The sequence below is a fragment of the Oncorhynchus kisutch genome, unplaced genomic scaffold (genome assembly GCF_002021735.2).
Source record: "Oncorhynchus kisutch isolate 150728-3 unplaced genomic scaffold, Okis_V2 Okis06b-Okis10b_hom, whole genome shotgun sequence".
Lineage (NCBI taxonomy): Eukaryota > Metazoa > Chordata > Actinopteri > Salmoniformes > Salmonidae > Oncorhynchus > Oncorhynchus kisutch.
The window spans coordinates 3,726,292-3,753,568 of record NW_022261983.1 but is presented as its reverse complement, the minus strand read 5'-3'; the positions used below and the strand labels follow the sequence as shown (position 1 = coordinate 3,753,568).

Below are 27,277 nucleotides of genomic sequence, written 5' to 3'. Positions count from 1 at the left end.
AGCGTTGAAAGGTGCTGGTATATTTGACATTTGGCGTTACAAAAACAGTTCACACAAATTGATGCTGTAGTGTCATCGATTGAAACAATGAAAACATGAATAATAAAAAACACTGCATGCTCAACTTAGAACGAGTGACATTCCCAAAAGTCTCTTTTCTGAATGGATTCTTTTAATAACATTTTTATAAGCAATAACATATTGATTTTATAGAAAATAAACATCTCTAGGAAATACTATACACAATTATATTAGTACATCACATCTTACATTTAAACAGCGTCAAATACTTATATACACCATTAAATAATGAGAGCATCATAATCAAGAATCAGAAGAAGAAGAGGTTTGTGGTGTGATGCTTTGCTCTTGTCTGTACTGTACGCCCTAATACTGTATGTGTCCACTGATATGAAGTACTAAAGTACTGTACACTACATCCTAAAGTAGTACTGAAGTACTGTACACTACACCCTAAAGTAGTACTGAAGTACTGTACACTACACCCTAAAGAGGCTGTCTGTGTGTGTGAGAATGCTGCAGTAAGGGGAACAGGCTACGCTACTGTAAGTGCCACATACAGAGAAAGGAATGAGAGAGACACACTTGATGTGGAGTCAGAAAACTGAAACAGTCCGAATACGGACACCGTACAACAGTCACGGTTCCCCATTTAATGGGGAGGACTGTGTTACTGTACGGTGTCCATATTATGACATATTTGAGTCTCTGTACGGTTGATTCAGCTCTATGGTGCTGAGAACTCAAGTCGTGTAGGACTAAGAATCTATTGGAGTCGAATACTTGTTCATTTTTATGGAGACAGCAGCCTTTGGTGATGGAGATGATGGACAGAGATATTGATGAAGAACTGTGGTGAGATGAGATGACATGACGTGTGAGATGATGCCGGCCGGGCCCTAAGCCCTGACCTTTAACCTTTATGGTGATGATGTGGCGTCTACTGTACATCATGTTGTATGAGCACACGTCTGAACTTCGACTCGGTGACCTCCAGAGTTTTGACCCCCCCCCAATATCCAAATTAGCACACTACCCACTTAGAATGGAGCAATGTATAAGGCATGCATTCTAAAGTAGTAGGCTAGTGTGAATATGGAAGCCTTTATTTTTATCCAAATGTTTAATTGAACACAAAGCGGGACAGATACCAACGCTGACTCAATGGTGTCCTATAGCCGTAATATGCACATCAAAATACATACCGGAAGAAGAGCGTTATATTCAGTCATTTGTTCTTTCTGTCAATATCAGAATCATATTTAGAATCTGTTAAAACACACAATGTACATTTTTATAACACTTAAGCGCACATTGAGATACATCCAGGGGAGGGGAGGCTTCTTTTGACGCATGACATCTTGAATTGGAACACGCTCGTTCCCTTCCTTGTACAAGCACACACACACACAGTCCATGTCACACACACACCGCGACCTGGAACTCGGACAGCATAGCCGGAGGGGGCCTATTCTGGCCAATCGCAATCCACCAGGTGTCCAAAAATGATAGCGACCGTTCCGGAGGCAGAACAGTGCAGCGTGAATTTAAAACAGCTCCCTGTCTCTCCCCCTCTCTCTCCCCCTCTCTCTCTGGAGGGGTGGTCTCTAAGTAACCATGGCTGCCAGGTGTCTAGACTCCAGACACAGACAGACAGGGCTGTGAAAGACTCTCTCAAAACACCGCAGTCCGTCTGTCCGTGAAGGAGACTGTCTGTCAGACAGACAATGCAGTCCCTCTCTCTGTCTCTCTGTCTCTCTGTCTGGTTATCAGGGGTGGCTGAGATAAAGCAGTGCCGTTGCCAGGGGTTACGGGGGTTGCTCTGAGGGACCTGCTGTCTTGTGTCTGTATTGCTGCCATCGGTGGTGCCTCAGAGGATCCCCAGCCGTCCCCATTGGCTGATGCGTCTGTCCGTCATGACGTCTCATCATGACTCATCATCAGGTTTGGGTGGAGGGATGTCCTATCTGTCTGTCTGTCTGTCTGTCGTACTGCATAGGTGATGCTCACTGGGGCTGGGTAGTGCTCTATTTTACAAAGCCTGGAAGACAAAGACAAATTATGTATGAGGGCGATTGCTGTTCACTTCGAAACACATGCACAAAAATAATGTTATATATGAAAAAAATGAATATTGTGCTTTTGAGAGTGTATGGGTGATCTGTGTGTGTTGTGTCATACTGTCTGCAGGTTCAGTAGGTCTCTCTCTCTCTCTGGACATATGTACTCATGCCTGCTGAAATAGAACGCACCAGCACTCACAGCACTGCAATGTGTGTGTGTTATTCTCCATGGCCAGCGCAGAATGGGACCTTTAATTGCCATGGTCACTGCAAACATGAAAGCTGCCGTGTCTGTGTGCCTGAGTCTCTGCTCTGAGCTAACATGAAAGCTGCAATGTGTGTGCTTGCGCGCTGGTGTGTGTGTGTGTGTGGTTCTGCACTACTGTAGACATGAAAGCTAGCTGCAGTGTGCGGTAGTGGAGGATGGAGGATGCAGCTGGCCAGTGAACTGGCTCCTGTGAATGACAAGGTGGGAACACCTACTAACTACAATGGTGGGGTGCTTCCCCCCTTATCCTCGGCAGTCTCTCTCTCTCTCTCTCTCTCTCTGTCTCTCTCTCTCTCTCTCTCTCTCTCTCGCTCTCTCTTTCTATTCCTCTCCCTCCCTCTCTCTTTCTCTTGCTGAATCTCTCTCTCTCTCTCTCACTCCCTCTCTCTCTTTCTCTCTCTCTCTCTTGCTCTCCCTCCCTCTCTCTTTCTCTTGCTGAATCTCTCTCTCTCTCTCTCTTTCTCTCTCTCTCTGTTGCTCTCTCTCTCTTTCTGAATCTCTCTCCCTCCCTCTCTCTTTCTCTTGCTTTCTCTTGTGTCGCTCTCTATATTCTCTCTCTTTCTTTCTCTCTCTCTATATGTAGTCTCTGTCTCCCTTTCTCATTCTCTTTGTATCTCTGAGTCTCTCTGTGATGTAACGGCCCGCTGCTCTCCTTTTGTTTCTACACATCCGCAGAGAACACAAAAACAGCCTCTGTTTGTCTCCTACTGTGTGTGTAATATGTGTTGTGAGTGTGTGTGTGTGTGTTTGTGAACATTCACAATGTTCATACGTTTTTGTGTGATATGTGCCTGCTGTTTGTGTGTGCCTGTGTATATGTCTGCCTGTTGTGTGTGTGCGCTTGCCGGTGTGTGTGTGTGTGCCTGTGTGTGTGTGTGCCTGTGTGCGTGTGTGTGTGTGGGCCTGTGTGTGCAGCAGTTTCCTGCCCATGTGAGATTGCTCCCTTCCTCCCTCCTTTCCTTCCTCCATCCCTCCTGCTGGTGTCTGTGTCTGTGTTGTAGAATAGTGAGAGGAGGAGAGCAGAGGAGCAGAGAACTGAGGCAGAGTTCCATGGAGACCTGGGTGGGTGGGGTGGGGGGGTTGTGCCTGGGATTGTGTCTGTGTATCTCTACTGCTCTCTGATTAGGCTGCTCAGTCTGCTAAATTAGCATCGCACAGAACCACCAGCCTCCCTCTCTCTCTGTCTCTCTCTCTCTCTCTATCCCTCTGTCTTCCTCCTCTCACTCTCTCTCTCCCCCTATTTCTCTCTCTCTATCCCTCTGTCTTTCTTCTCTCTCTCTCTCCCTCTTTCTCTCTCTCTCCCTTTCTCGCTCTTTCTCTCTCTCTATTTCTCTCTCTCTTTCTCTCTCTCTATCCCTCTGTCTTTCTCCTCTTTCTCTCTCTCTCTCTCTCTCTCTCTCTCTCTCTCTCTCTCTCTGTCTCTGTCTCTGTTCTTCTATACATGGGAGGGGAAGAGAGGAGGGAGGGGGATAGGATACAGGGACAGGAAAGGAGAAAAGAGAGAGGGAGGGAGAGGGAGGAGAGATGGAGGGAGAGGGGAGGAGAGATGGAGGGAGTGTGGGGAAGGCAGGGGGTGAAAAGAGAGATGGAGGGAGTGAGGGGAAGGCAGGGGGTGAAGAGAGAAGAGGAGAAGAGAGAGATGGAGGGAGCGAGGGGAAGGCAGAGGTGGGCGTGATGCTTTTTTGATCAGCAGCCAGATTTCCACCCTTGTCTGTCAGTCTACACAGAGGAGAGGAGAGAGGGATGGGGAGAATAGAGGAGGGAGGGAGGGATGGGGAGAATAGAGGAGGGAGGGAGGGATGGATGGGGATAATAGAGGAGGGAGGGAGGGATGGGGAGAATAGAGGAGGGAGGGAGGGATGGGGAGAATAGAGGAGGGAGGGAGGGATGGGGAGAATAGAGGAGAGGAGAGAGGGATGGGGAGAATAGAGGAGAGGAGAGAGGGATGGGGAGAATAGAGGAGGGAGGGAGGGATGGGGAGAATAGAGGAGAGGAGAGAGGGATGGGGAGAATAGAGGAGGGAGGGGGGGATGGGGAGAATAGAGGAGAGGAGAGAGGGATGGGGAGAATAGAGGAGAGGAGAGAGGGATGGGGAGAATAGAGGAGGGAGGGAGGGATGGGGAGAATAGAGGAGGGACGGAGGGATGGGGAGAATAGAGGAGGGAGGGAGGGATGGGGAGAATAGAGGAGAGGAGAGAGGGATGGGGAGAATAGAGGAGGGAGGGATGGGGAGAATAGAGGAGAGGAGAGAGGGATGGGGAGAATAGAGGAGAGGAGAGAGGGATGGGGAGAATAGAGGAGAGGAGAGAGGGATGGGGAGAATAGAGGAGAGGAGAGAGGGATGGGGAGAATAGAGGAGAGGAGAGAGGGATGGGGAGAATAGAGGAGGGAGGGATGGGGAGAATAGAGGAGAGGAGAGAGGGATGGGGAGAATAGAGGAGAGGAGAGAGGGATGGGGAGAATAGAGGAGAGGAGAGAGGGATGGGGAGAATAGAGGAGGGAGGGATGGGGAGAATAGAGGAGGGAGGGAGGGATGGGGAGAATAGAGGAGGGATGGGGAGAATAGAGGAGAGGAGAGAGGGATGGGGAGAATAGAGGAGAGGAGAGAGGGATGGGGAGAATAGAGGAGGGAGGGAGGGATGGGGAGAATAGAGGAGGGAGGGAGGGATGGGGAGAATAGAGGAGGGAGGGAGGGATGGGGAGAATAGAGGAGGGATGGGGAGAATAGAGGAGGGATGGGGAGAATAGAGGAGAGGAGAGAGGGATGGGGAGAATAGAGGAGAGGAGAGAGGGATGGGGAGAATAGAGGAGAGGAGGGAGGGATGGGGAGAATAGAGGAGAGGAGAGAGGGATGGGGAGAATAGAGGAGAGGAGAGAGGGATGGGGAGAATAGGAGGGAGGGAGGGATGGGAGAATAGAGGAGGGAGGGAGGGATGGGGAGAATAGAGGAGAGGAGGGAGGGATGGGGAGAATAGAGGAGAGGAGAGAGGGATGGGGAGAATAGAGGAGAGGAGAGAGGGATGGGGAGAATAGAGGAGGGGAGAGAGGGATGGGGAGAATAGAGGAGGGAGGGAGGGATGGGGAGAATAGAGGAGGGAGGGAGGGATGGGGAGAATAGAGGAGATGAGAGAGGGATGGGGAGAATAGAGGAGGGAGGGAGGGATGGGGAGAATAGAGGAGGGAGGGAGGGAGGGATGGGGAGAATAGAGGAGGGGAGAGAGGGATGGGGAGAATAGAGGAGAGGAGAGAGGGATGGGGAGAATAGAGGAGGGAGGGAGGGGATGGGGAGAATAGAGGAGGGAGGGAGGGAGGGATGGGGAGAATAGATGAGGGAGGGAGGGATGGGGAGAATAGAGGAGGGAGGGAGGGATGGGGAGAATAGAGGAGGGAGGGAGGGATGGGGAGAATAGAGAGAGGAGGGAGGGATGGGGAGAATAGAGGAGGGAGGGAGGGATGGGGAGAATAGAGGAGGGAGGGAGGGATGGGGAGAATAGAGGAGGGAGGGATGGGGAGAATAGAGGAGAGGAGAGAGGGATGGGGAGAATAGAGGAGGGAGGGAGGGATGGGAGAATAGAGGAGGGAGGGAGGGATGGGGAGAATAGAGGAGGGGAGGGAGGGATGGAGAGAATAGAGGAGAGGAGAGAGGGATGGGGAGAATAGAGGAGGGAGGGAGGGATGGGGAGAATAGAGGAGGGAGGGAGGGATGGGGAGAATATAGGAGAGGAGAGAGGGATGGGGAGAATAGAGGAGGGAGGGAGGGATGGGGAGAATAGAGGAGGGAGGGAGGGATGGGGAGAATAGAGGAGGGAGGGAGGGATGGGGAGAATAGAGGAGGGAGGGAGGGATGGGGAGAATAGAGGAGGGAGGGAGGGATGGCGAAAATAGAGGAGGGAGGGAGGGATGGGGAGAATAGAGGAGGGAGGGAGGGAGGGAATAGAGGAGGGAGGGAGGGAATAGAGGAGGGAGGGAGGGAGGGGGAGAATAGAGGAGGGAGGGAGGGAGGGGGAGAATAGAGGAGGGAGGGAGGGGGAGAATAGAGGAGGGAGATGAGAGAGAGGCTGCTGCTTCAATGCACCGCTGCTCCCTGCTGAATGTCAGTACCCCTCTCTCTCCCCTCCCCCTTCCCTCCATCATTGACCTTCCTCCAGAGTACAGTGTGGCGTTACCGCCACCAGATGGCGCCTCCCATAAAGAAAACTGCAACCTTGGAAATCCAACCAAAACAGGAAGAGTGGGCTGCTAATGTGATCACACTCCCACTTTCAGTCATAACAATGCACAGCGTGGCTGACTAATGTTTTCCGAGAGGTGCAGTGTGAGAGGTAGCTAGTGGGATAAAGTGTAGGATGATTTGCCATTTTGTCAAGGTCATTCGTAGGACTCCCTGTGCAGTCATTTAAAATGAACAAATGTAGCAGATGACATCTTAATATGCATAGGGCTTCATCCCAAATGGCACACTATTAAGTAGAGCACTTCTTTTGACCAGGGCCCTATATGGATGTTAATGGGCAACATACATTGCACAACAGTAACATTCTTGTTCCTTTGCGTAGAATGTGTTTGTCGTAGATTAGAACATTGGGTGCCGACATGGATGAGACTCAGCTGAACTCTGTCAACCCAGTTGGAGCTGGATTCCTATCCTATGTCTGCTAGCCTTTCAGCTTGGTGCTGAACACTCTATTAGAGTCTGTGTTTAGTGATGGGAGGGAATCGACAGGCTGACCTCCAGCCCTGCAGAAGGCTGTGTGAGACCAATCAGTGTTCGGTGTTCAGGTGGCGTTAACAGTGGTGTTAGTGGACTGGCCAGTCAATAGTGCTCAGCGCCAGGCAGAGATGCCTGATAGGCTGTTGCCACGGGAGATGGAGAGACACACGACCTTGGTTACACAAATCCTCTGTCTCTGTCTGTGCCTGACTCTCTCTCTGTCCATTTATGAGTGTGTGTCTGTCTGTTTTTGTGTGTGTGTGTGTGAATGTCTCTCTCACTCTCTTTTTCCTTACTCTCTGTCACTGTCACTATATGTCATTCTCTGTATGTCTGTCTGTCACTATATGTCATTCTCTGTATGTCTGTCTCTGTCACTATATGTCATTCTCTGTATGTCGGTCTCTGTCACTATATGTCATTCTCTGTATGTCTGTCTCTGTCACTATATGTCATTCTCTGTATGTCGGTCTCTGTCACTATATGTCATTCTCTGTATGTCTGTCTCTGTCACTATATGTCATTCTCTGTATGTCTGTCTCTGTCACTATATGTCATTCTCTGTATGTCGGTCTCTGTCACTATATGTCATTCTCTGTATGTCTGTCTCTGTCACTATATGTCATTCTCTGTATGTCTGTCTCTGTCACTATATGTCATTCTCTGTATGTCGGTCTCTGTCACTATATGTCATTCTCTGTATGTCTGTCTCTGTCACTATATGTCATTCTCTGTATGTCTGTCTCTGTCACTATATGTCATTCTCTGTATGTCTGTCTCTGTCACTATATGTCATTCTCTGTATGTCTGTCTCTGTCACTATATGTCATTCTCTGTATGTCGGTCTCTGTCACTATATGTCATTCTCTGTATGTCTGTCTCTGTCACTATATGTCATTCTCTGTATGTCGGTCTCTGTCACTATATGTCATTCTCTGTATGTCTGTCTCTGTCACTATATGTCATTCTCTGTATGTCGGTCTCTGTCACTATATGTCATTCTCTGTATGTCTGTCTCTGTCACTATATGTCATTCTCTGTATGTCTGTCTCTGTCACTATATGTCATTCTCTGTATGTCTGTCTCTGTCACTATATGTCATTCTCTGTATGTCTGTCTCTGTCACTATATGTCATTCTCTGTATGTCTGTCTCTGTCACTATATGTCATTCTCTGTATGTCTGTCTCTGTCACTATATGTCATTCTCTGTATGTCTGTCTCTGTCACTATATGTCATTCTCTGTATGTCGGTCTCTGTCACTATATGTCATTCTCTGTATGTCTGTCTCTGTCACTATATGTCATTCTCTGTATGTCTGTCTCTGTCACTATATGTCATTCTCTGTATGTCGGTCTCTGTCACTATATGTCATTCTCTGTATGTCTGTCTCTGTCACTATATGTCATTCTCTGTATGTCTGTCTCTGTCACTATATGTCATTCTCTGTATGTCTGTCTCTGTCACTATATGTCATTCTCTGTATGTCTGTCTCTGTCACTATATGTCATTCTCTGTATGTCGGTCTCTGTCACTATATGTCATTCTCTGTATGTCTGTCTCTGTCACTATATGTCATTCTCTGTATGTCGGTCTCTGTCACTATATGTCATTCTCTGTATGTCTGTCTCTGTCACTATATGTCATTCTCTGTATGTCTGTCTCTGTCACTATATGTCATTCTCTGTATGTCTGTCTCTGTCACTATATGTCATTCTCTGTATGTCTGTCTCTGTCACTATATGTCATTCTCTGTATGTCTGTCTCTGTCACTATATGTCATTCTCTGTATGTCTGTCTCTGTCACTATATGTCATTCTCTGTATGTCGGTCTCTGTCACTATATGTCATTCTCTGTATGTCTGTCTCTGTCACTATATGTCATTCTCTGTATGTCTGTCTCTGTCACTATATGTCATTCTCTGTATGTCGGTCTCTGTCACTATATGTCATTCTCTGTATGTCTGTCTCTGTCACTATATGTCATTCTCTGTATGTCTGTCTCTGTCACTATATGTCATTCTCTGTATGTCTGTCTCTGTCACTATATGTCATTCTCTGTATGTCTGTCTCTGTCACTATATGTCATTCTCTGTATGTCGGTCTCTGTCACTATATGTCATTCTCTGTATGTCTGTCTCTGTCACTATATGTCATTCTCTGTATGTCGGTCTCTGTCACTATATGTCATTCTCTGTATGTCTGTCTCTGTCACTATATGTCATTCTCTGTATGTCTGTCTCTGTCACTATATGTCATTCTCTGTATGTCTGTCTCTGTCACTATATGTCATTCTCTGTATGTCTGTCTCTGTCACTATATGTCATTCTCTGTATGTCTGTCTCTGTCACTATATGTCATTCTCTGTATGTCTGTCTCTGTCACTATATGTCATTCTCTGTATGTCTGTCTCTGTCACTATATGTCATTCTCTGTATGTCTGTCTCTGTCACTATATGTCATTCTCTGTATGTCTGTCTCTGTCACTATATGTCATTCTCTGTATGTCTGTCTCTGTCACTATATGTCATTCTCTGTATGTCTGTCTCTGTCACTATATGTCATTCTCTGTATGTCTGTCTCTGTCACTATATGTCATTCTCTGTATGTCTGTCTCTGTCACTATATGTCATTCTCTGTATGTCTGTCTCTGTCACTATATGTCATTCTCTGTATGTCTGTCTCTGTCACTATATGTCATTCTCTGTATGTCTGTCTCTGTCACTATATGTCATTCTCTGTATGTCTGTCTCTGTCACTATATGTCATTCTCTGTATGTCTGTCTCTGTCAAAAACTGAAATGGAATGTATTGTAATATCACAATATTTGAAATTCCTAACCAGAGGGGATAGAGAGATGGGAGTCTTGGATTATAGGAATGTTTACGGAGATAAAAGCATAATTATTCTGATGTGTATGGTTCTGTTCTCTCAGGGTGGGTGAGTCTCCAGGACAAGCCAGGAAAGTACAGAAGAAGCCAAAGAGCCCTCCCACTAACAGGTACAGTAGAGAACAGTGCTGCCCCCTACTGACTGCACATAAGTGGCTCTTCCTGTCTCCTATACTTCACATCTCTGACTGTCTCCTATACTTCACATCTCTTACTGTCTCCTATACCCTCTGACCTCCCTCTAACTTCCCTCTAACCTCCCTCTGACCTCCCTCTGACCTGAGGCCAAGTCAGGGTCAGAATGCCTCTGTCCCAGGTTAGCTCAACCGACAGGGGTGAGTACAGTCTCCAACATTTCTCTACTTCTCCTCCTCTCTTTATTTCTTTAATTCCTTAACTCATAAAAAATAAATACTACAATTTTAATTTAGAATGAATAATCACCCCATCTCTCCCCCCTCTCTGTCTGTCAATCTATGTCTGTGTGTCAGGAGCTGGTACAGAAATAGGCTCAGACAGCCTGAAGAATCATAACTCCCTGAGCTAACTGGTTCCTCCCTCAGTCCCTCTATGACCCCTCACTCCCTGACCTTTGATCCTTGACCTCTGGGCCTTCTATCAGCCCCATGTTGCACTATGGTTCAACTACCACCAATGCTACTAGTCCCTCTAACCTCCCTCTAACCTCCCTCTGACCTCCCTCTAACCTCCCTCTAACTTCCCTCTAACCTCCCTCTGACCTCCCTCTAACTTCCCTCTAACTTCCCTCTAACCTCCCTCTGACCTCCCTCTGACCTCCCTCTAATCTCCCTCTGACCTCCCTCTGACCTCCCTCTAACCTCCCTCTGACCTCCCTCTAACCTCCCTCTAACTTCCCTCTCACCTCCCTCTGACCTCCCTCTAACTTCCCTCTAACCTCCCTCTGACTTCCCTCTGATCTCCCTCTAACCTCCCTCTAATCTCCCTCTGACCTCCCTCTGATCTCCCTCTAACCTCCCTCTAACTTCCCTCTGACCTCCCTCTAACTTCCCTCTAACCTCCCTCTAACTTCCCTCTGACCTCCCTCTAACTTCCCTCTAACCTCCCTCTAACTTTCCTCTAACCTCCCTATAACTTCCCTCTGACCTCCCTCTGACCTCCCTCTAACTTCCCTCTGACCTCCCTCTAACTTCCCTCTAACCTCCCTCTGACCTCCCTCTGACCTCCCTCTAACCTCCCTCTGACCTCCCTCTAACCTCCCTCTGACCTCCCTCTGACCTCCCTCTAACCTCCCTCTGACCTCCCTCTGACCTCCCTCTAACCTCCCTCTGACCTCCCTCTGACCTCCCTCTAATCTCCCTCTGACCTCCCTCTGACCTCCCTCTAATCTCCCTCTGACCTCCCTCTAACTTCCCTCTCACCTCCCTCTGACCTCCCTCTAACTTCCCTCTAACTTCCCTCTAACCTCCCTCTGACCTCCCTCTGATCTCCCTCTGACCTCCCTCTAATCTCCCTCTGACCTCCCTCTGACCTCCCTCTGATCTCCCTCTAACCTCCCTCTAACTTCCCTCTGACCTCCCTCTAACTTCCCTATAACCTCCCTCTAACTTCCCTCTGACCTCCCTCTAACCTCCCTCTAATCTCCCTCTGACCTCCCTCTGATCTCCCTCTGACCTCCCTCTAACCTCCCTCTGCTTCCCTCTAACCTCCCTCTGATCTCCCTCTGACCTCCCTCTAACCTCCCTCTGATCTCCCTCTGACCTCCCTCTAACTTCCCTCTAACCTCCCTCTGACCTCCCTCTGACCTCCCTCTGATGGGTCAGTCCAGTGCTCTCTGCCCAGGACATACCCTATCCAATGGATTGTTGCTATAGTTACATCGATTTTTCTATTATTTGTTTCTACCCTTTTGCATGTGTACAGACGGATTCTGTTTATTTGCTTACCTCGTGTTTCGGACATTTCAGTGAAAAGTTGTCGTCTTGGAACATGCAGCCTGAGAGAGAGAGAAAGAGAGAGAAGGAAGGAGACAGAGAGGGAGAGAAGGAAAGAGAGAGATAGAGGTAGGGAGTGAAGGAAGGAGAGAGAGAGAGGGAGAGAGAGAGAGAAGGAAGGAAGCAGAGAGAGATATAGAGAGGGAGAGAGAGAAGGAAGGAGGGAGAGATGGAAGGAGATAGAGAAGGAAGGAGGGAGAGATGGAAGGAGAGAGGGACAGAGAGGGAGAGAGAGAAGGAAGGAGAGAGACATAGAGAGGGAGAGAGAGAGAAGGAAGGAGAGAATGATAGGATGAGGTAGGTTGCAGCCATGGTGTACTCTGCAGGATTAAACTGGTCCTTCAGTTCCTCTCAGTGCTCCTCTGTGAGGAGTTCTAATCCCCACTGTACCTACTGATGGCATGATGTAATGTGAGGGGAGGCCATACCTACATAAAGCATATGCTTATACACAAATCAACACACACACACACACACACGCTACCTCCACCCCTTCATTCCCCCTCCCCCTTCACCCTTCCCTCCTACTCCCCTCCCCCTTCACCCTTCCCTCTTACTCCCCTCCCCCTTCACCCTTCCCTCCTACTCCTCCCCCTTCACCCTTCCCTCTTACTCCCCTCCCCCTTCACCCTTCCCTCCTACTCCCCTCCCCCTTCACCCTTCCCTCTTACTCCCCTCCCCCTTCACCCTTCCCTCCTACTCCTCCCCTTTCACCCTTCCCTCTTACTCCCCTCCCCCTTCACCCTTCCCTCCTACTCCTCCCCCTTCACCCTTCCCTCTTACTCCCCTCCCCCTTCACCCTTCCCTCCTACTCCCCTCCCCCTTCACCCTTCCCTCTTACTCCCCTCCCCTTCACCCTTCCCTCCTACTCCCCTCCCCCTTCACCCTTCCTTCTTACTCCCCTCCCCCTTCACCCTTCCCTCTTACTCCCCTCCCCCTTCACCCTTCCCTCCTACTCCTCCCCCTTCACCCTTCCCTCTTACTCCCCTCCCCCTTCACCCTTCCCTCCTACTCCCCTTCCCCCTTCACCCTTCCCTCTTACTCCCCTCCCCCTTCACCCTTCCCTCCTACTCCCCTCCCCCTTCACCCTTCCCTCTTACTCCCCTCCCCTTCACCCTTCCCTCTTACTCTCCTCCCCATTCACTCTTCCCTCTTACTCCCCTCCCCCTTCACCCTTCCCTCTTACTCCCCTCCCCCTTCACCCTTCCCTCTTACTCCCCTCCCCCTTCACCCTTCCCTCCTACTCCTCCCCCTTCACCCTTCCCTCCTACTCCCCTTCCCCTTCACCCTTCCCTCCTACTCCCCTCCCCCTTCACCCTTCCCTCCTACTCCCCTCCCCCTTCACCCTTCCCTCTTACTCCCCTCCCCTTCACCCTTCCCTCCTACTCCTCCCACTCCTTCTTGCCTGCTTTATCCATCCCTCTCCTCCTCTCTCTGTCTCTCTCTCTCTCTCTGAGGGCTCTTACCTATCTCCTCCTCTCTCCTCCCCTCTCCTCTCTCTCTCGCTCTCTGAGGGCTCTTACCTATCTCCTTGGCGCAGATGTAGTGGTATTTGTGAGGGCAGCCTTTCCAGCAGCAGCTGATGGACGCGCCCACTCTCTGGCACTTGGAACAGCTCTGGAGACCAGACAGACAGACAGACAGAAAGAAAGACGGATAGAGGGACAGCCAGCCAGACAGAGATACATAGAGCCATACAGGCAGACAGACAGGCAGACAGACAGGCAGACAGTCTCCAGTTAATAATAAAGCATCTACTTGATGTTGCCAACAATATGTCACTGTGTCCAACATGTCACTGTGTCCAATATGTCACTGTGGCCAATATGTCACTGTGTCCAATATGTCACTGTGTCCAATATGTCATTGTGTCCAATATGTCACTGTGTCCAATATGTCACTGTGTTCAATATGTCACTGTGTTCAATATGTCACTGTGTTCAATATGTCACTGTGTCCAATATGTCATTGTGTCCAATATGTCACTGTGTCCAATATGTCATTGTGTCCAATATGTCACTGTGTCCAATATGTCACTGTGTTCAATATGTCACTGTGTTCAATATGTCACTGTGTTCAATATGTCACTGTGTCCAATATGTCACTGTGTCCAATATGTCACTGTGTTCAATATGTCACTGTGTTCAATATGTCACTGTGTTCAATATGTCACTGTGTCCAATATGTCACTGTGTCCAACATGTCACTGTGTCCAATATGTCACTGTGTTCAATATGTCACTGTGTCCAACATGTCATTGTGTCCAATATGTCACTGTGTCCAATATGTCATTGTGTCCAATATGTCACTGTGTCCAACATGTCACTGTGTCCAATATGTCACTGTGTCCAATATGTCACTGTGTCCAATATGTCACTGTGGCCAATATGTCACTGTGGCCAATATGTCACTGTGTCCAATATGTCACTGTGTCCAACATGTCACTGTGTCCAATATGTCACTGTGTCCAACATGTCACTGTGTCCAATATGTCACTGTGTCCAACATGTCACTGTGTCCAACATGTCACTGTGTCCAATATGTCACTGTGTCCAATATGTCGCTGTGTCCAATATGTCACTGTGGACAATATGTCACTGTGTCCAACATGTCACTGTGTCCAACATGTCACTGTGTCCAATATGTCACTGTGTCCAATATGTCACTGTGGACAATATGTCACTGTGTCCAATATGTCACTGTGTCCAACATGTCACTGTGTCCAATATGTCACTGTGTCCAATATGTCACTGTGTCCAATATGTCACTGTGTCCAATACGTCACTGTGTCCAATACGCCACTGTGTCCAATACGTCACCGTGTCCAATATGTCACTGTGGCCAATACGTCACTGTGACAAACATGCACAGTTCCCAACAAAATAGATTTGAACAAGGCAAATGTTTTTCTTATTTGTGATCTATTTTTTATTATTTAATTTCATAGTAATGTAAAAAAACCCATTCATTTCTAACTGTGGGAGGTTAGAATTATAGATCACAATCATGTACAGTTTACTGTATGTGAAATACAGCACTTGAAATATTGACTCTCCATTGGTAAGATGCAGTATCAGTATCAACTAGAGAGAGAGAGGTGGAAAGAGAGAGAGAGGTGGAAAGAGAGAGAGAGGTGGAAAGAGAGGGAGAGAGGTGGAAAGAGAGAGAGAGAGAGGTGGAAAGAGAGAGAGAGAGAGGTGGAAAGAGAGAGAGAGAGAGGTGGAAAGAGAGAGAGAGAGAGGTGGAAAGAGAGAGTTGGAAAGAGAGAGAGAGAGAGGTGGAAAGAGAGAGAGAGAGAGAGAGAGGTGGAAAGAGAGAGAGAGAGAGAGAGAGAGAGAGGTGGAAAGAGAGAGAGAGAGAGGTGGAAAGAGAGAGAGAGAGAGAGGTGGAAAGAGAGAGAGAGAGAGAGAGGTGGAAAGAGAGAGAGAGAGAGGTGGAAAGAGAGAGAGAGAGAGAGAGAGAGGTGGAAAGAGAGAGAGAGAGAGGTGGAAAGAGAGAGAGAGAGAGAGGTGGAAAGAAAGAGAGAGAGAGAGAGGTGGAAAGAGAGAGAGAGAGAGAGAGAGAGAGAGAGATGGAAAGAGAGAGAGAGAGAGGTGGAAAGAGAGAGAGAGAGAGAGAGAGAGAGAGAGAGAGAGAGAGAGAGAGAGAGAGAGAAAGAAAAAGAAAAAGAGAGAAATCAGCATAGAGAAAGAAGAAGGTCTCACCGTTTCTGTGGAGGTGTGAACAGCCTCTTTCAGGCCGTACAGCCTCCCTGCCACCATGATGATCCCATTGGTCCAGATAGCACAGTTCTCATGGGCCCAGTGTTCCTTAGCCTCAGCCTCCCCCTGCAGTCTCTGGAGGAGGCCTCCTCCTCCATTGCCCCCTTCCTGACCACCAGCTGTGGCCTCCGCAGCCCTCCTCTCCCCCTGGAGCTTCTGCATCCTCCTGAACCGATCCCGTAGGGTGGGCCGGTGCGTGCTTCCACCCTCCGCCGGTGCCCTCTCTGCCCTCCTGGGGCGCCAATGGTGGGGGTGGGGCTGATGATGGTGACTCCCACCACTACTACTACTGCCCTCCTTTGTGACTGTCTCCATATCCACCTTTTTACTAACTTCCTTTTTGAAGCTGGGGTCTCCTTCGCTTGTTGGGGTGCTGCTGCTTGGTTCCCTGATGCTACTGTTGGAGCTTATTTTCTCTCGGTTTTCCCTCGGGGTTTCTATATGTCTTGCTGACAGGATTTTGCGTGGGATGCTATCCTCTGGGAAGTAGGGCCCACACAAATCCCCCAGCTCACGGTAATTTGCTGGCTTTCCACACAGGCAACACGTTAGACACCTGTCAATTAACGTTTTGTTAACCAAGGGCCCCTGGAGCATAGCTGAGGAGCTGGGTATCGCCTTGGCAACTGTGACTGGGTTTTTAATTTTGTCCGGGCTCTTTTTTCGGGGCTTCTGAAGCACCATCTTCAGCTCTTCATCGCGCCTGTTGACGATGGTACAGAGAGAGGTGAAGTCTCTGGAGCTGTCCATACGCACATATGGACAGAAGGAGTGTTTGATTCTGCTTTTAGGAGTCTTACTCAGTACCTGTTTGAGAGAGGGCTCTGGCTGCTTTTCCTCTGACACTGCAGGGCTTTCCTTTTTCCATTTCTTCTTCTTGAGTCTGGCCTCCCTCCCTGCAGCCTTTACCACCGCTTCAATCACCTCCATGGCGTCTTTGATTCCCTTTTTCGGACCAGGTTTTTTGTGAACCCTCAGAGGTTTGCTGCTCTGCTGTTCACTTGGTGCTCTCCCTCTCTTTTTGGAGGGGGATGAAGAGGGCTTCCTCCCTCTTTTGGAGGGAGGCGGCTGGATCATTTCTGTGGCGATCACCTGCGGGCTGTCTGTGATCTCACCTGGGCCGGCTGGTAGAGCGGGTGTTGTTGTTAACGCTGTGTCAGTGGGTGTCTCTGTCTGCTGTTCTGCTGTTGTTGTCTCTACCTCCTCGTCAGCCACAGGCCCCTCTGAAGGCTGTCCTCCTTTCCTCTTCCTCCTCCTCTGTTTCAGGTGCATCTCGTGGTTGTTCTTGATGGCCCTCTGCTTGGCCAGCCGCGGCGTGTTGATGATCAGGCTCCCCGTCTCCATGGCGACCACCGTGGCGTCCGTGCTCTCTACCATGGCCCATTTCCTCCTCTTGGTCCTGGTGGGTTTGTTGGCGCCGCTCGCCGCTGCAGCGTCTGGCACCCCTGATGGGAGTGGCTCCGGCTGCACCCCCTCCCCGGTGTTCTGCTGCACCCTTCTCTCCTGTTCTGTGTTCTGGGCCCCCGTGGAGCTCCCCACGTCCCTTGCTAACTCCTCCCGTGACACATCAGGGGCGCTCACCGCCGCCACTGGGGCCTCGCTCTCCTCCGAGACGGGCAGCGACACAGGCTTTGACGTCACTTCATCTACTGTCGCCTCTGTGCTCTCGGGCTGTGGTGTTGGCGGGTGTTTCTTCGAACCGGTGCCCGAGTTTATTTTCTGAACCATGGCCTCGTATTTCAGACCCCTGCCTTTGCGCGGGGGGAGGTACTTGGTTTTAGTGGGACACTGAGAAGGGACACTGGGCATTTCACTAACCACATCACCGTCAGCCATCGTGGGAGGAGGGTTATCTTTGGTCAGCACAGTGATCAGAGAGGCCTTGATGTGTCTGCCTCTCTTTAGCCTTCTCTTGGGCCCTCGGACACCCATCTCCTTGGGTTTGACTAATGGAGGCTGGTTGGCCTGGTCAGAATGGGGAGTTTTAGGCTGGAGCTGTTGTGGTTTTGGTTTTGGTTTTGGACCTCGCTTTTTCTTCACCGGAGGCTCTAGAGGCAGAGGACTGGGTTTTCTTTTGAGTGGAGGTACAGGTGCAGTTTCAAGAGGTACAGCTACAGCCGGTTCTTTAGGTTTCTCAGGTGGAGCGACAGGTATACTAATGTCTGTTACACTGGTATCTGTTACACTGTTGTCTTTTATGCTGGTGTCTGTTACGCTGGTGTCTGTTACACTGGTGTCTGTTACACTGGTCTCTGTTACATTGGGATCTGATACACTAGTGTCTGTTACTCTGGTGTCTGTTACACTGGTGTCTGTTACACTGGTGTCTGTTACACTGGTCTCTGTTACATTGGGATCTGATACACTAGTGTCTGTTACTCTGGTGTCTGATACACTAGTGTCTGTTACTCTGGTGTCTGTTACACTAGTGTCTGTTACTCTGGTGTCTGTTACACTGGTGTCTGTTACACTGGTGTCTGTTACACTGGTGTCTGGTTTACTGGTGTCTGTTACACTGACGTCTGTTACACTGGTGTTTGTTACACTGGTGTCTGGTTTACTAGTGTCTGTTACACTGGTGTCTGGTTTACTGGAGTCTGTTACACTGGTGTCTGTTATACTTGTGTCTGTCTGGTTAGGAAAGACAGGGATGGCTGGCTCTATGCTCATACGTTCCTCATTTTGTAACACTTCATTGGGCTTTGTTATACCTGTCAGGGTTTGAGTCAGGATTCCCTCAGATTGCGCCTTCTCTTTTTCCTTTGGAAGCTTATCCTGGGGGGGCTTTCTGGATCTCAGGACCATGTTCTTTCCGTCCTTGCCTGGAGCTTTCCCTTCCTGTTTCCCATCACCTTTCTGACTGTTGATGCTCAAGCTCTTCTGGCCTCTTCCTGGACCCCCTGTTATGGGTTGAATGGGACCTTCCTGTTCTGCCAACTTCGACTTAGAGCCCGTACCCCTGGGACGACCACGGGGTGCTACTTCAGTTGGTTTTGGACCAGGTTTTGGTCCTGGTTTTGGACCCGTTTTAGGCCCTGGTTTTAGAACTGTTTTTGGGCCTGGTTTAGGCCCAGGTTTTAAACCTGGTTTTGGGCTGGACTTTGAATCGGGTTTCAAACCTGGTTTTGGTCCTGGTTTTAGACTTGGCTTTGAACCTGGTTTTGGCCCTGGTTTTAGTCCTGGTTTAGGCCCTGGTTTTAACCCTGACTTCGGGCCTGGTTTTGGGCCTGGTTTCGAACCTGGTTTCCGCCCTGGTTTCCGTCTTTCAGGGGGCTGGGGATCCTTAGGAGGAGTGTCCTGCGCGTTGAATGAGCGAGTGCACATTCTGGAGCGGGAGCCCTCAGCAAGCAGTTTGGGTGTCTCGCTCGTTGTGATTATGTCCTGGTGAGCGGCCATGTCTAGCTGATCGGAGAACAGAGCACTCTTGCTGGAGGGCATGCGGGGTTTCTGCGGTGGCGAGGGGGCACTCTCCCCCTCTCTCTCCACACTCAGCTGTCTCCTGAATTCCACACCTGAGTGCATCAGTCTCCTCCTGCCTCGGCCGTGCTTCCGGCCGAAAGCCTGCGGGTGTGCAGATGGGGCCATGGGTTCTGGCTTGGCTGAGGGGGTCACAGCGCTTGGGCAGCTGATGCCCGGCTCCATGTCCTCATCACCTTTCTTTGGCGATGGTGGGGTGTTGGCCCAGGAGGGCGCTGAGTGCAGTATGGACTTCCCCGGCAGCTGAGGGGAGTCAGGCTCCAGCACGTTGGAATCGCTGTGATCAATATGGTCCCTGGTGTGAGACGGAGCTGGAGGTGTTGCTATCTCGCTGAGAGCTGAGAAAACCATCATGGCTGAGTGAGACTGAGGTGGAGTGTCACAAATGGCTGACCCACTTTCTGGGGATTCTGCTGCTGCTGCTGTTGCATCCGGTTGTGCTGCTTGGCTTTCTGTCTCTGCAGACTCTGTGTTACTGTAAGGCTGAGGCTCAGCCAGGCTCTGGCCTTCTTTTCTGCTGCACAGTTCTCCAGAAGGCTCCTCCTGTGGGCTCGTTCTATTGTTGAGGTCCTTCTCAGTTGATGGCAGGCTCTCACTCTCTTCTCCCTCTCTCTCCTCAGCAGACAGAGGAGAAGATATGGACTTCTGGTTTCTCTCCTCCTCCCCCTCCTCATCCTCCTCCTCTTCTTCTCTGCTCTCTCTCTTCTCTGAGGCGGAGAGCCTCTGGTCCAAAGCCTCGCCCCGCGGGGTAAGGGATGTGTTCTCCGAGCTGTCTTCCTTCTCTGTTAAATATTGATCTTGATCAAGGTCACCCCTGGAAATATAGGGGGATGTCTTCACTGAGCTCTCAGAGTCAGTGGGAGATTCGGATTTGAAGGCCTCCGATTTCATCTCCTGGCCCAGGTCTCCCTTGTGGCTGGAGTCTGAGAGGCTTGGGGACTTATCTGCCGAGTCCCCTTTGCCTCGGTCATATTTGTTTTGTATCTTGTGGTACATGTTCTCGTTGTAGCAGTAGCTCTTTCCCTCGGTCACTGCTTTGTTGATCTTGCTATACAGCGCTGGGCCTTTCTCGTCCTCTGGCCATTTCTCCCGCTTCTCAGAGGTATCTGTGACATTATCGCTGCCTTTGCGGTCACTCTCGCTGTCTGAGGTCTTTTTCACTCCATCATCCTCGTAGTCTGCTATTTTCTCTGTCCAGGCCAACTCCTCAAAGTTTTCCTTCAGTGGCAAGCCAAGACGTTGGATGTCTGGAGGGGACTGGCTCTCCTGCTTCATGGGGCTGGGAATCGTCACACTCACGGGGGACCTCTCATCCCCCACGCTCTTCATGGGGGTTTGTCGGGGTTCGTGTCCCCCCTGTGACCTGGGGTCAGGGGTCATGTTGTCCCTGGAAGCCACGCTCTGCAGGCCGGACACAGAGTCACCAGACCGGGTGGACATGTCATCCGGAGAGGTCATGGAGCAGGATGAGGCCGTGTCCAGGCCCAAGTGTGTGCTGTTGGGGGCCTGAGCTGGGCTCCTGCCCTGGCCGCAGTAGTAGTACCCCCTCTCCAGCTGCTCGTCAGAACTACTGGAGTACCCCCCCTCCTGCATCTCCATGGGGACGAGCTGGTGCTGGTTGGTGCTGTAGGGGTCCTGCATGGGACCCCCACCATGCTGACCCTCGGGGCCTCCTGGCACTCCTTTGTAAACCTCTTCCTTCTTGGAGGAGCTGCCTCCACTGCTCCCAATGCTGCGCTTGGCCCCCTTCTTGTTGGCAACCATGGCCTCGGAGAGTAGCAGCTGCTGCACATTGTTGGAGATGTTCTCCACCTGAGAGGTGAGGGCATTCAGGCTCCACAGGCTGGGGTTGGCAAGCAGCTTCTCAGAGAAGCGCTCCTTCATGGAAACCCCCTGTGTGTAGCTGTGCTGCGGGGTTGGGTGGGCCACATTGGGGGACGAGGACGGGTGGGAGCGCGGCGGCATCAGCAAGCCCTGGTCCTGCAGACCCGCTGAGGAAGAGGAGGACGAAGAAGCCGCCCCTGGGGTCATTGGTGGCTGGCTGTACTGGAAGCTCTCTGGATTGGTCATCAAAGGGGAAGGGGTGGAGCTGTAGGAGGGCGAGCGGCCTACAGAGCGTGCAGGGGAGTGGCTGGAGGCGGGACTACATGTCTGGTAGTACTGCTCAGGGGATCTGACAGACAGCTCTGACAGACAGTAGTTCTGCTGGGGCTGGCTGAAGTGTTGGTATTTGGGGTGGGTCTCCTGGGGAGTGGGAATGCCTTGTAGTGGGGGCTGGGGCTCGTAGCCACCCCTGGAGGGAGTCTGTTGGTAGCTGTAACTGTTCTGGGGTGGCGGGCGGTATCCCCCCTGCTTCAGACCACTGTGGCTGCCCATCTGCCTAGTGTACTGGGAGCTGGGCGGCATACTATATCCCTTGTAACAGTGGGGCATTGGGCTGCACTTCTCCATGTAGGAGGAGGAGGATGGCGAGGGGGACGGGGGATGTTGGGGGTAGTGGAGGTGGCTCTGGGGGTACATCAACGGGGACTGGCCTGGGTTTGCGGGATGGGGCTGGTGGTGTGTGCTGGTGTAGACCGGAGCAGAGGCCTGGTGGGGCTGGTGACACTGGCTCTGGGAGTGAGCCAGCATGTTCTGGTCCAGATACTGGGAGGACCCAGGGGGACCTGGCTCCATCCTGCCTACCATCTCCTGCTCGTACTGAGCTATCTGAGCTGGGTCGTCCCACTTAGACTGCTGGAGGTGGCCCTCACTCATATACTGGGCCGGGTATCCCCCCGGGCCCATGTGATTGCTGTAGCCGCCCGCCTGCATATGCTGGGGAGTGGGAGGAGGTCCTTGGCTCCCCCCACTGTAAGCCTTCTTATCATGAGGCGTCGAACCTCCTCCACCACCCACACCACCACCCACACCACCTCCATTACCCTGGGGGTATCCAGGGTATGCCTGCTGGCTATAACAGTCCTTAGGTCCAGGTATGGGTCCGCTTGCTGGTCCAGGTCCGGCCCCTGGTCCCGCTGGAGGCATCCCTGTAGCGGTGGCCAGCGCGTGCGCCTCGTAGACCTGCCTGGTCTGTCCGTGGTGGGGGTGTTGTCGGTAACTCTCCAGGCGTGATAATTCATGGTGCTCCTGCTGGTAGCAGGGCTGGTTGCCATGGAAACCGCTCCTCTCTCTGCTGAACGACTGCATGGCTCCAGCTATAGGAGGGGCGGGGGGAGGGAGGGGGTCGGGGGTGGGGGTATTCTGACAGAGAGAGAGAGAGAGAGAGAGAGAGAGAGAGAGATGAGAGAAGGAGTGGAGAGGGAGATGGGGAAAGAGGGGGAGGGATAGAAAAACAGAAGAGAGAAGGAGGGGGTGTTAGTATCACAGAGCCAGGACATTACATCTCTACCTTCACGTCTCTAACCCCAACATCCTTTATCTCACCAGGAAAGATCAGAGACACAACAACAAAGTCTTGCCTTTCTGAGATCAATTGACTTAATATCATGTTCAAATAAAAGAAATGCTCGATTTGAATTCACAAGTAATGTTACTGTACACACCTGTACACAGCTGCACTGGAAATACATTCAAATGATTCATTTTCCCTTGACAGATTCTAAGCAACGGACATATCTTCTGGGCAAGATAAGATGGAGTCTGGACTCTGGTCAGGGAACAGTGAACAAGCTAGAATACAGCGGCCATTTCAACCATCTCAAGATGGAGGGAACTAGCCCGTTGTTTGGCGGAGCTAGCCCGTTGTTGGCGGAGCTAGCCCGTTGTTGGCGGAGCTGGGATTGTCAGGTCATGCAGGAGGCAGTGTGAGTCAGACATGTCTGTTAATGTGAGCTGCCATCCAAACCAAGCCCGCCACGCAAGGACACGACCTCTGGAGGGGATACCAGAATAGACGGGACACAAGAAAACACATAACCAGATAATTTGTGTGATGAATAGGTGAGGTGTTAAGAGATAACGGTCGATTGAGATGTTCTGTGACCGAATCCCGTCAATGTCATTCTGCATGAAAAATCTAATGGGAATTTTCACTGTGTTTTTGTGAGGCTATTGTTACTCAATATTTACTTGTAATATGCAAGCACATGTTTCAGTATCACATTACAGCCATTAGCTCTCTCTCTCTCTCTCTCTCTCTCTCTCTCTCTCTCTCTCTCTCTCTCTCTCTCTCTCACTCTCTCTCGCTCTCCCTCTCTCTCTCTCTCTCCCTCTCACTCTCTCTCCCTCTCGCTCTCTCGCTCTCTCTCTCTCTCTCTCTCTCTCTCGCTCTCTCGCTCTCTCGCTCTCTCTCTCTCTCTCTCTCTCTCTCTCTCTCTCTCGCTCTCTCTCCCTCTCGCTCTCTCTCTCTCTCTCTCTCTCTCTCTCTCTCTCTCTCTCCCTCTCTCTCTCTCTCTCTCTCTCTCTCAATTAAATTCAAAGGGGCTTTACTGGCATGGAAACATGTTTACAAAAAGTGAGAAAACACAGAACAACATCCACAAAAAACAATTTGAATTTAATAGTAAATATTGCGCTTGAATTTTTTTTTTAAAGATAAAGACGTTTCAAGTGTTTTATCGTCAGTTATGTACAGTGTTTTAGCAATGCAATATTTACAACGTTGTTTGTGTTCCACTGGTTGCCCTTTCCTCGTGGCAACGGGCCACACATCTTGCTGCTGTGATGCCACACTGCAGTATTTCACCTAACCGATGTGGGAGTTCGTCAATGTTTGATTTGGTAATCAAATTATTTGTGGGTCTGTGGGAAATATGTGTCTCTAATATGGTCATACATTTGGCAGTAGGTTAGAAAGTGCAGCTCAGTTACCACCTAATGTTGTGGGCAGTGGGCACATAGCTTGTCTCACTCTCTCTCAAAGGAATGGGCATACGACATGAACAGACAACACAGGAGCAGCATACAACGCTCTTCCATTGCAGTAGCACATCTCTAGCAGCTCAACCTAGTCCTCATCCTCTCCTCTCTGTCCCTCCTCCTCCTCTTCTCCAAGCTTCTCTAAGGGGAGGTGTGTGTGTTCCACACAGAGGAGGGAGGGGGTGAGGAGGGGGAAGGAGCTCTATAAAGGGAACAGAGTCACCTGGAGACAGTGCAGTGTGTCGGGCTGTTCCAGCTCTGTACCTTGTGCTCAGCCTCCCGCCCCAGGGACAGTGGTGTGTCCCACCAGACAGACAACAGTATTATTCATCTCTGCACCGCAACTGTCTGTGTAGTGTGTGTGTGTGTGTGTGTGTGTGTGTGTGTGTGTGTGTGTTTGTGTGAATGTTCATCCATGTGTGTGCGTGTGCGTGTGCGTGTGTGCGTGTGTGTGTTTGTGTGAACGTTCATCCATGTGTGTGTGTGTGTGTGTGTGTGTTTGTGTGAATGTTCATCCATGTGCGTGTGTGCGTGTGTGTGTTTGTGTGAACGTTCATCCATGTGTGTGTGTGTGTGTGTTTGTGTGAATGTTGATCCATGTGTGTGTGTGTGTGTGTTTGTGTGAATGTTCATCCATGTGTGTGTGTTTGTGCAGCTCTGAGCTCATCAAACGGAGGCACAGTTTCCTGGGAGACTACCCACACGGTCTCCCCCATCCCCTATAACTAGCTGTGTGTGTGAGGACAAGGAGGTCTACTCAGGCGCTCACAATTTAGTGGTGTAAGATCTGTCACTGTAGCACAATGTAACACAATGACACACAGACAGCTTCCTTTGTGTGTGTTTTGAAGCTGCGTTTGGATAATAGCGTTGTCAGTCTCCAGCACCACAGACTAGACCGTGGTAATAATTGGCCTGATCGTGTAGCAGCTAGGCGCTGTACTGTTGATGATGGTTTTGGTGTTCAATTCACCCCCCCTCTGTCTCTGGTTCACTGTTTTCTGTCTCTATCTTTTGCTCTCTTTCTCCTCCCTCTCTCTCTCTCTTTCTCTCTCTCGCTCTCTCTTTACTTCTCTTGTCCCGAATCCTTAAATTCAAAACACTCGCTCTGCAGGAACATAATTCGACACATAAAGCCATGCTCTCTCTGGCAACACACATGGTTAGTACAGGCAGCAGGGGAGGATATGCAAAGCTGCTGAAAGCCTCAGTGTCTGGTGTCATTGGTTACGCTCAGGATCTGTAACAGGAAGATGCTACAGCAGAGCAGCAGGAGACGGCTGCCTCTTCTCTTCCTCTGTCTGTCTGTCTGTCTGTCTGTCTGTCTGTCTGTCTGTCTGTCTGTCTGTCTGTCTGTCTGTCTGTCTGTCTGTCTGTCTGTCTGTCTGTCTGTCTGTCTGTCTGTCTGTCTGTCTGTCTGTCTGTCTGTCTGTCTGTCTGTCTGTCTGTCTGTCCTGTCTGTCTGTCCTGTCTGTCTGTCTGTCTGTCTGTCAGTCTCTCAGTCTCTCTGTCTCTCTCCTCTTGCCCTCCCTCCCTCCCTCCCTCCCTCCCTCCCTCCCTCCCTCCCTCCCTCCCTCCCTCCCTCCCTCCCTCCCTCCCTCCCTCCCTCCCTCCCTCCCTCCCTCCCTCCCTCCCTCCCTCCCTCCCTCCCTCCCTCCCTGTCTGCCTGTCTGCCTGTCTGCCTGTCTGCCTGTCTGCCTGCCCTGCCTGCCTGTCTGCCTGTCTGCCTGTCTGTCTCTCAGTTGCTCCTCTCCCGGTCTCTCTGTCTCTGTCTCTCTGCCTCTCTCTCTAGCTCGCTCTCCCTGTCTGTCTGTCTGCCTGCCTGCCTGTCTGTCTCTCAGTCGCTCTCCTCCCGGTCTCTCTGTCTCTGTCTCTCTGTCTCTCTCTCTCTCTAGCTCGCTCTCCCTGTCTGTCTGCCTGCTGCCTGTCTGTCTGTCTGTCTGTCCTGTCTGTCTGTCTGTCTGTCTGTCTGTTTGTCTCAACTAAATTTTTCAATTTTCATTTAAGGACTTTATTGGCATGGGAAACATATGTTAATATTGCCAAAGCAAGTGAAGTAGAAAATAAACAAAAGGGAAATAAACAACAAAAATGACCAGTAAACATTACACTCACAAACATTCCAGAAGAATGTCAAATGTCATATTATGGCTACATAGACTACATACAGTGTTCTAACAATGTGCAAATAGTTAAAGTACAAAAGGGAAAATAAATAAACATAAATATGCGTTGTATTTACAATGGTGTTTGTTCTTCGCTGGTTGCCCTTTTCTTGTGGCAAAAGGTCACAAGTCTTGCTGCTGTGATGGCACACCGTGGTATTTCACCCAATAGATACAGTGGGCAAAAAAGTATTTAGTCAGCCACCAATTGTGCAAGTTCTCCCATTTAAAAAGATGAGAGAGAGGCCTGTAATTTTCATCATAGGTACACATCAACTATGACAGACAAAATGAGAAGAAAAAAAATCCAGAAAATCACATTGTAGGGATTTTTAATGAATTTATTTGCAAATGATGGTGGAAAATAAGTATTTGGTCAATAACAAAAGTTTATCTCAATACTTTGTTATGTACCCTTTGTTGGCAATGACAGAGGTCAAACGTTTTCTGTAAGTCTTCACAAGGTTTTCACACACTGTTGCTGGTATTTTGGCCCATTCCTCCATGCAGATCTCCTCTAGAGCAGTGATGTTTTGGGTCTGTTGCTGGACAACACGGACTTTCAATTCCCTCCAAAGATTTTCTATGGGGTTGAGATCTGGAGACTGGCTAGGCCACTCCAGGACCTTGAAATGCTTCTTACGAAGCCACTTCTTCGTTGCCCGGGTGGTGTGTTTGGGATCATTGTCATGCTGAAAGACCCAGCCACGTTTCATCTTCAATGCCCTTGCTGATGGAAGGAGGTTTTCACTCAAAATCTCACGATACATGGCCCCATTCATTCTTTCCTTTACACGGATCAGTCGTCCTGGTCCCTTTGCAGAAAAACAGCCCCAAAGCATGATGTTTCCACCCCCATGCTTCACAGTAGGTTTGGATGCAACTCAGCATTCTTTGTCCTCCAAACACAATGAGTTGAGTTTTTACCAAAAAGTTATATTTTGGTTTCATCTGACCACATGACATTCTCCCAATCTTCTTCTGGATCATCCAAATGCTCTCTAGCAAACTTCAGACGGGCCTGGACATGTACTGGCTTAAGCAGGGGGACACGTCTGGCACTGCAGGATTTGAGTCCCTGGCGTCG

The 27,277-nt window shown here is 50.2% G+C and overlaps 1 protein-coding gene across 1 annotated transcript; it reads right to left on the bottom strand.

Moving 5' to 3' along the window:
* Positions 1-22,405, bottom strand: rai1 (retinoic acid induced 1). The gene is made up of 4 exons (XM_031814448.1): positions 15,632-22,405; positions 13,451-13,544; positions 11,880-11,929; positions 1-2,062 (listed from the first exon to the last, which is right to left on the bottom strand). Exons 1-4 carry the CDS (start codon positions 22,352-22,354, stop codon positions 2,054-2,056), a joined length of 6,876 nt encoding a protein of 2,291 aa, XP_031670308.1. The 5' UTR covers positions 22,355-22,405; the 3' UTR covers positions 1-2,053.
* Positions 22,406-27,277: the final 4,872 nt, after the last annotated feature.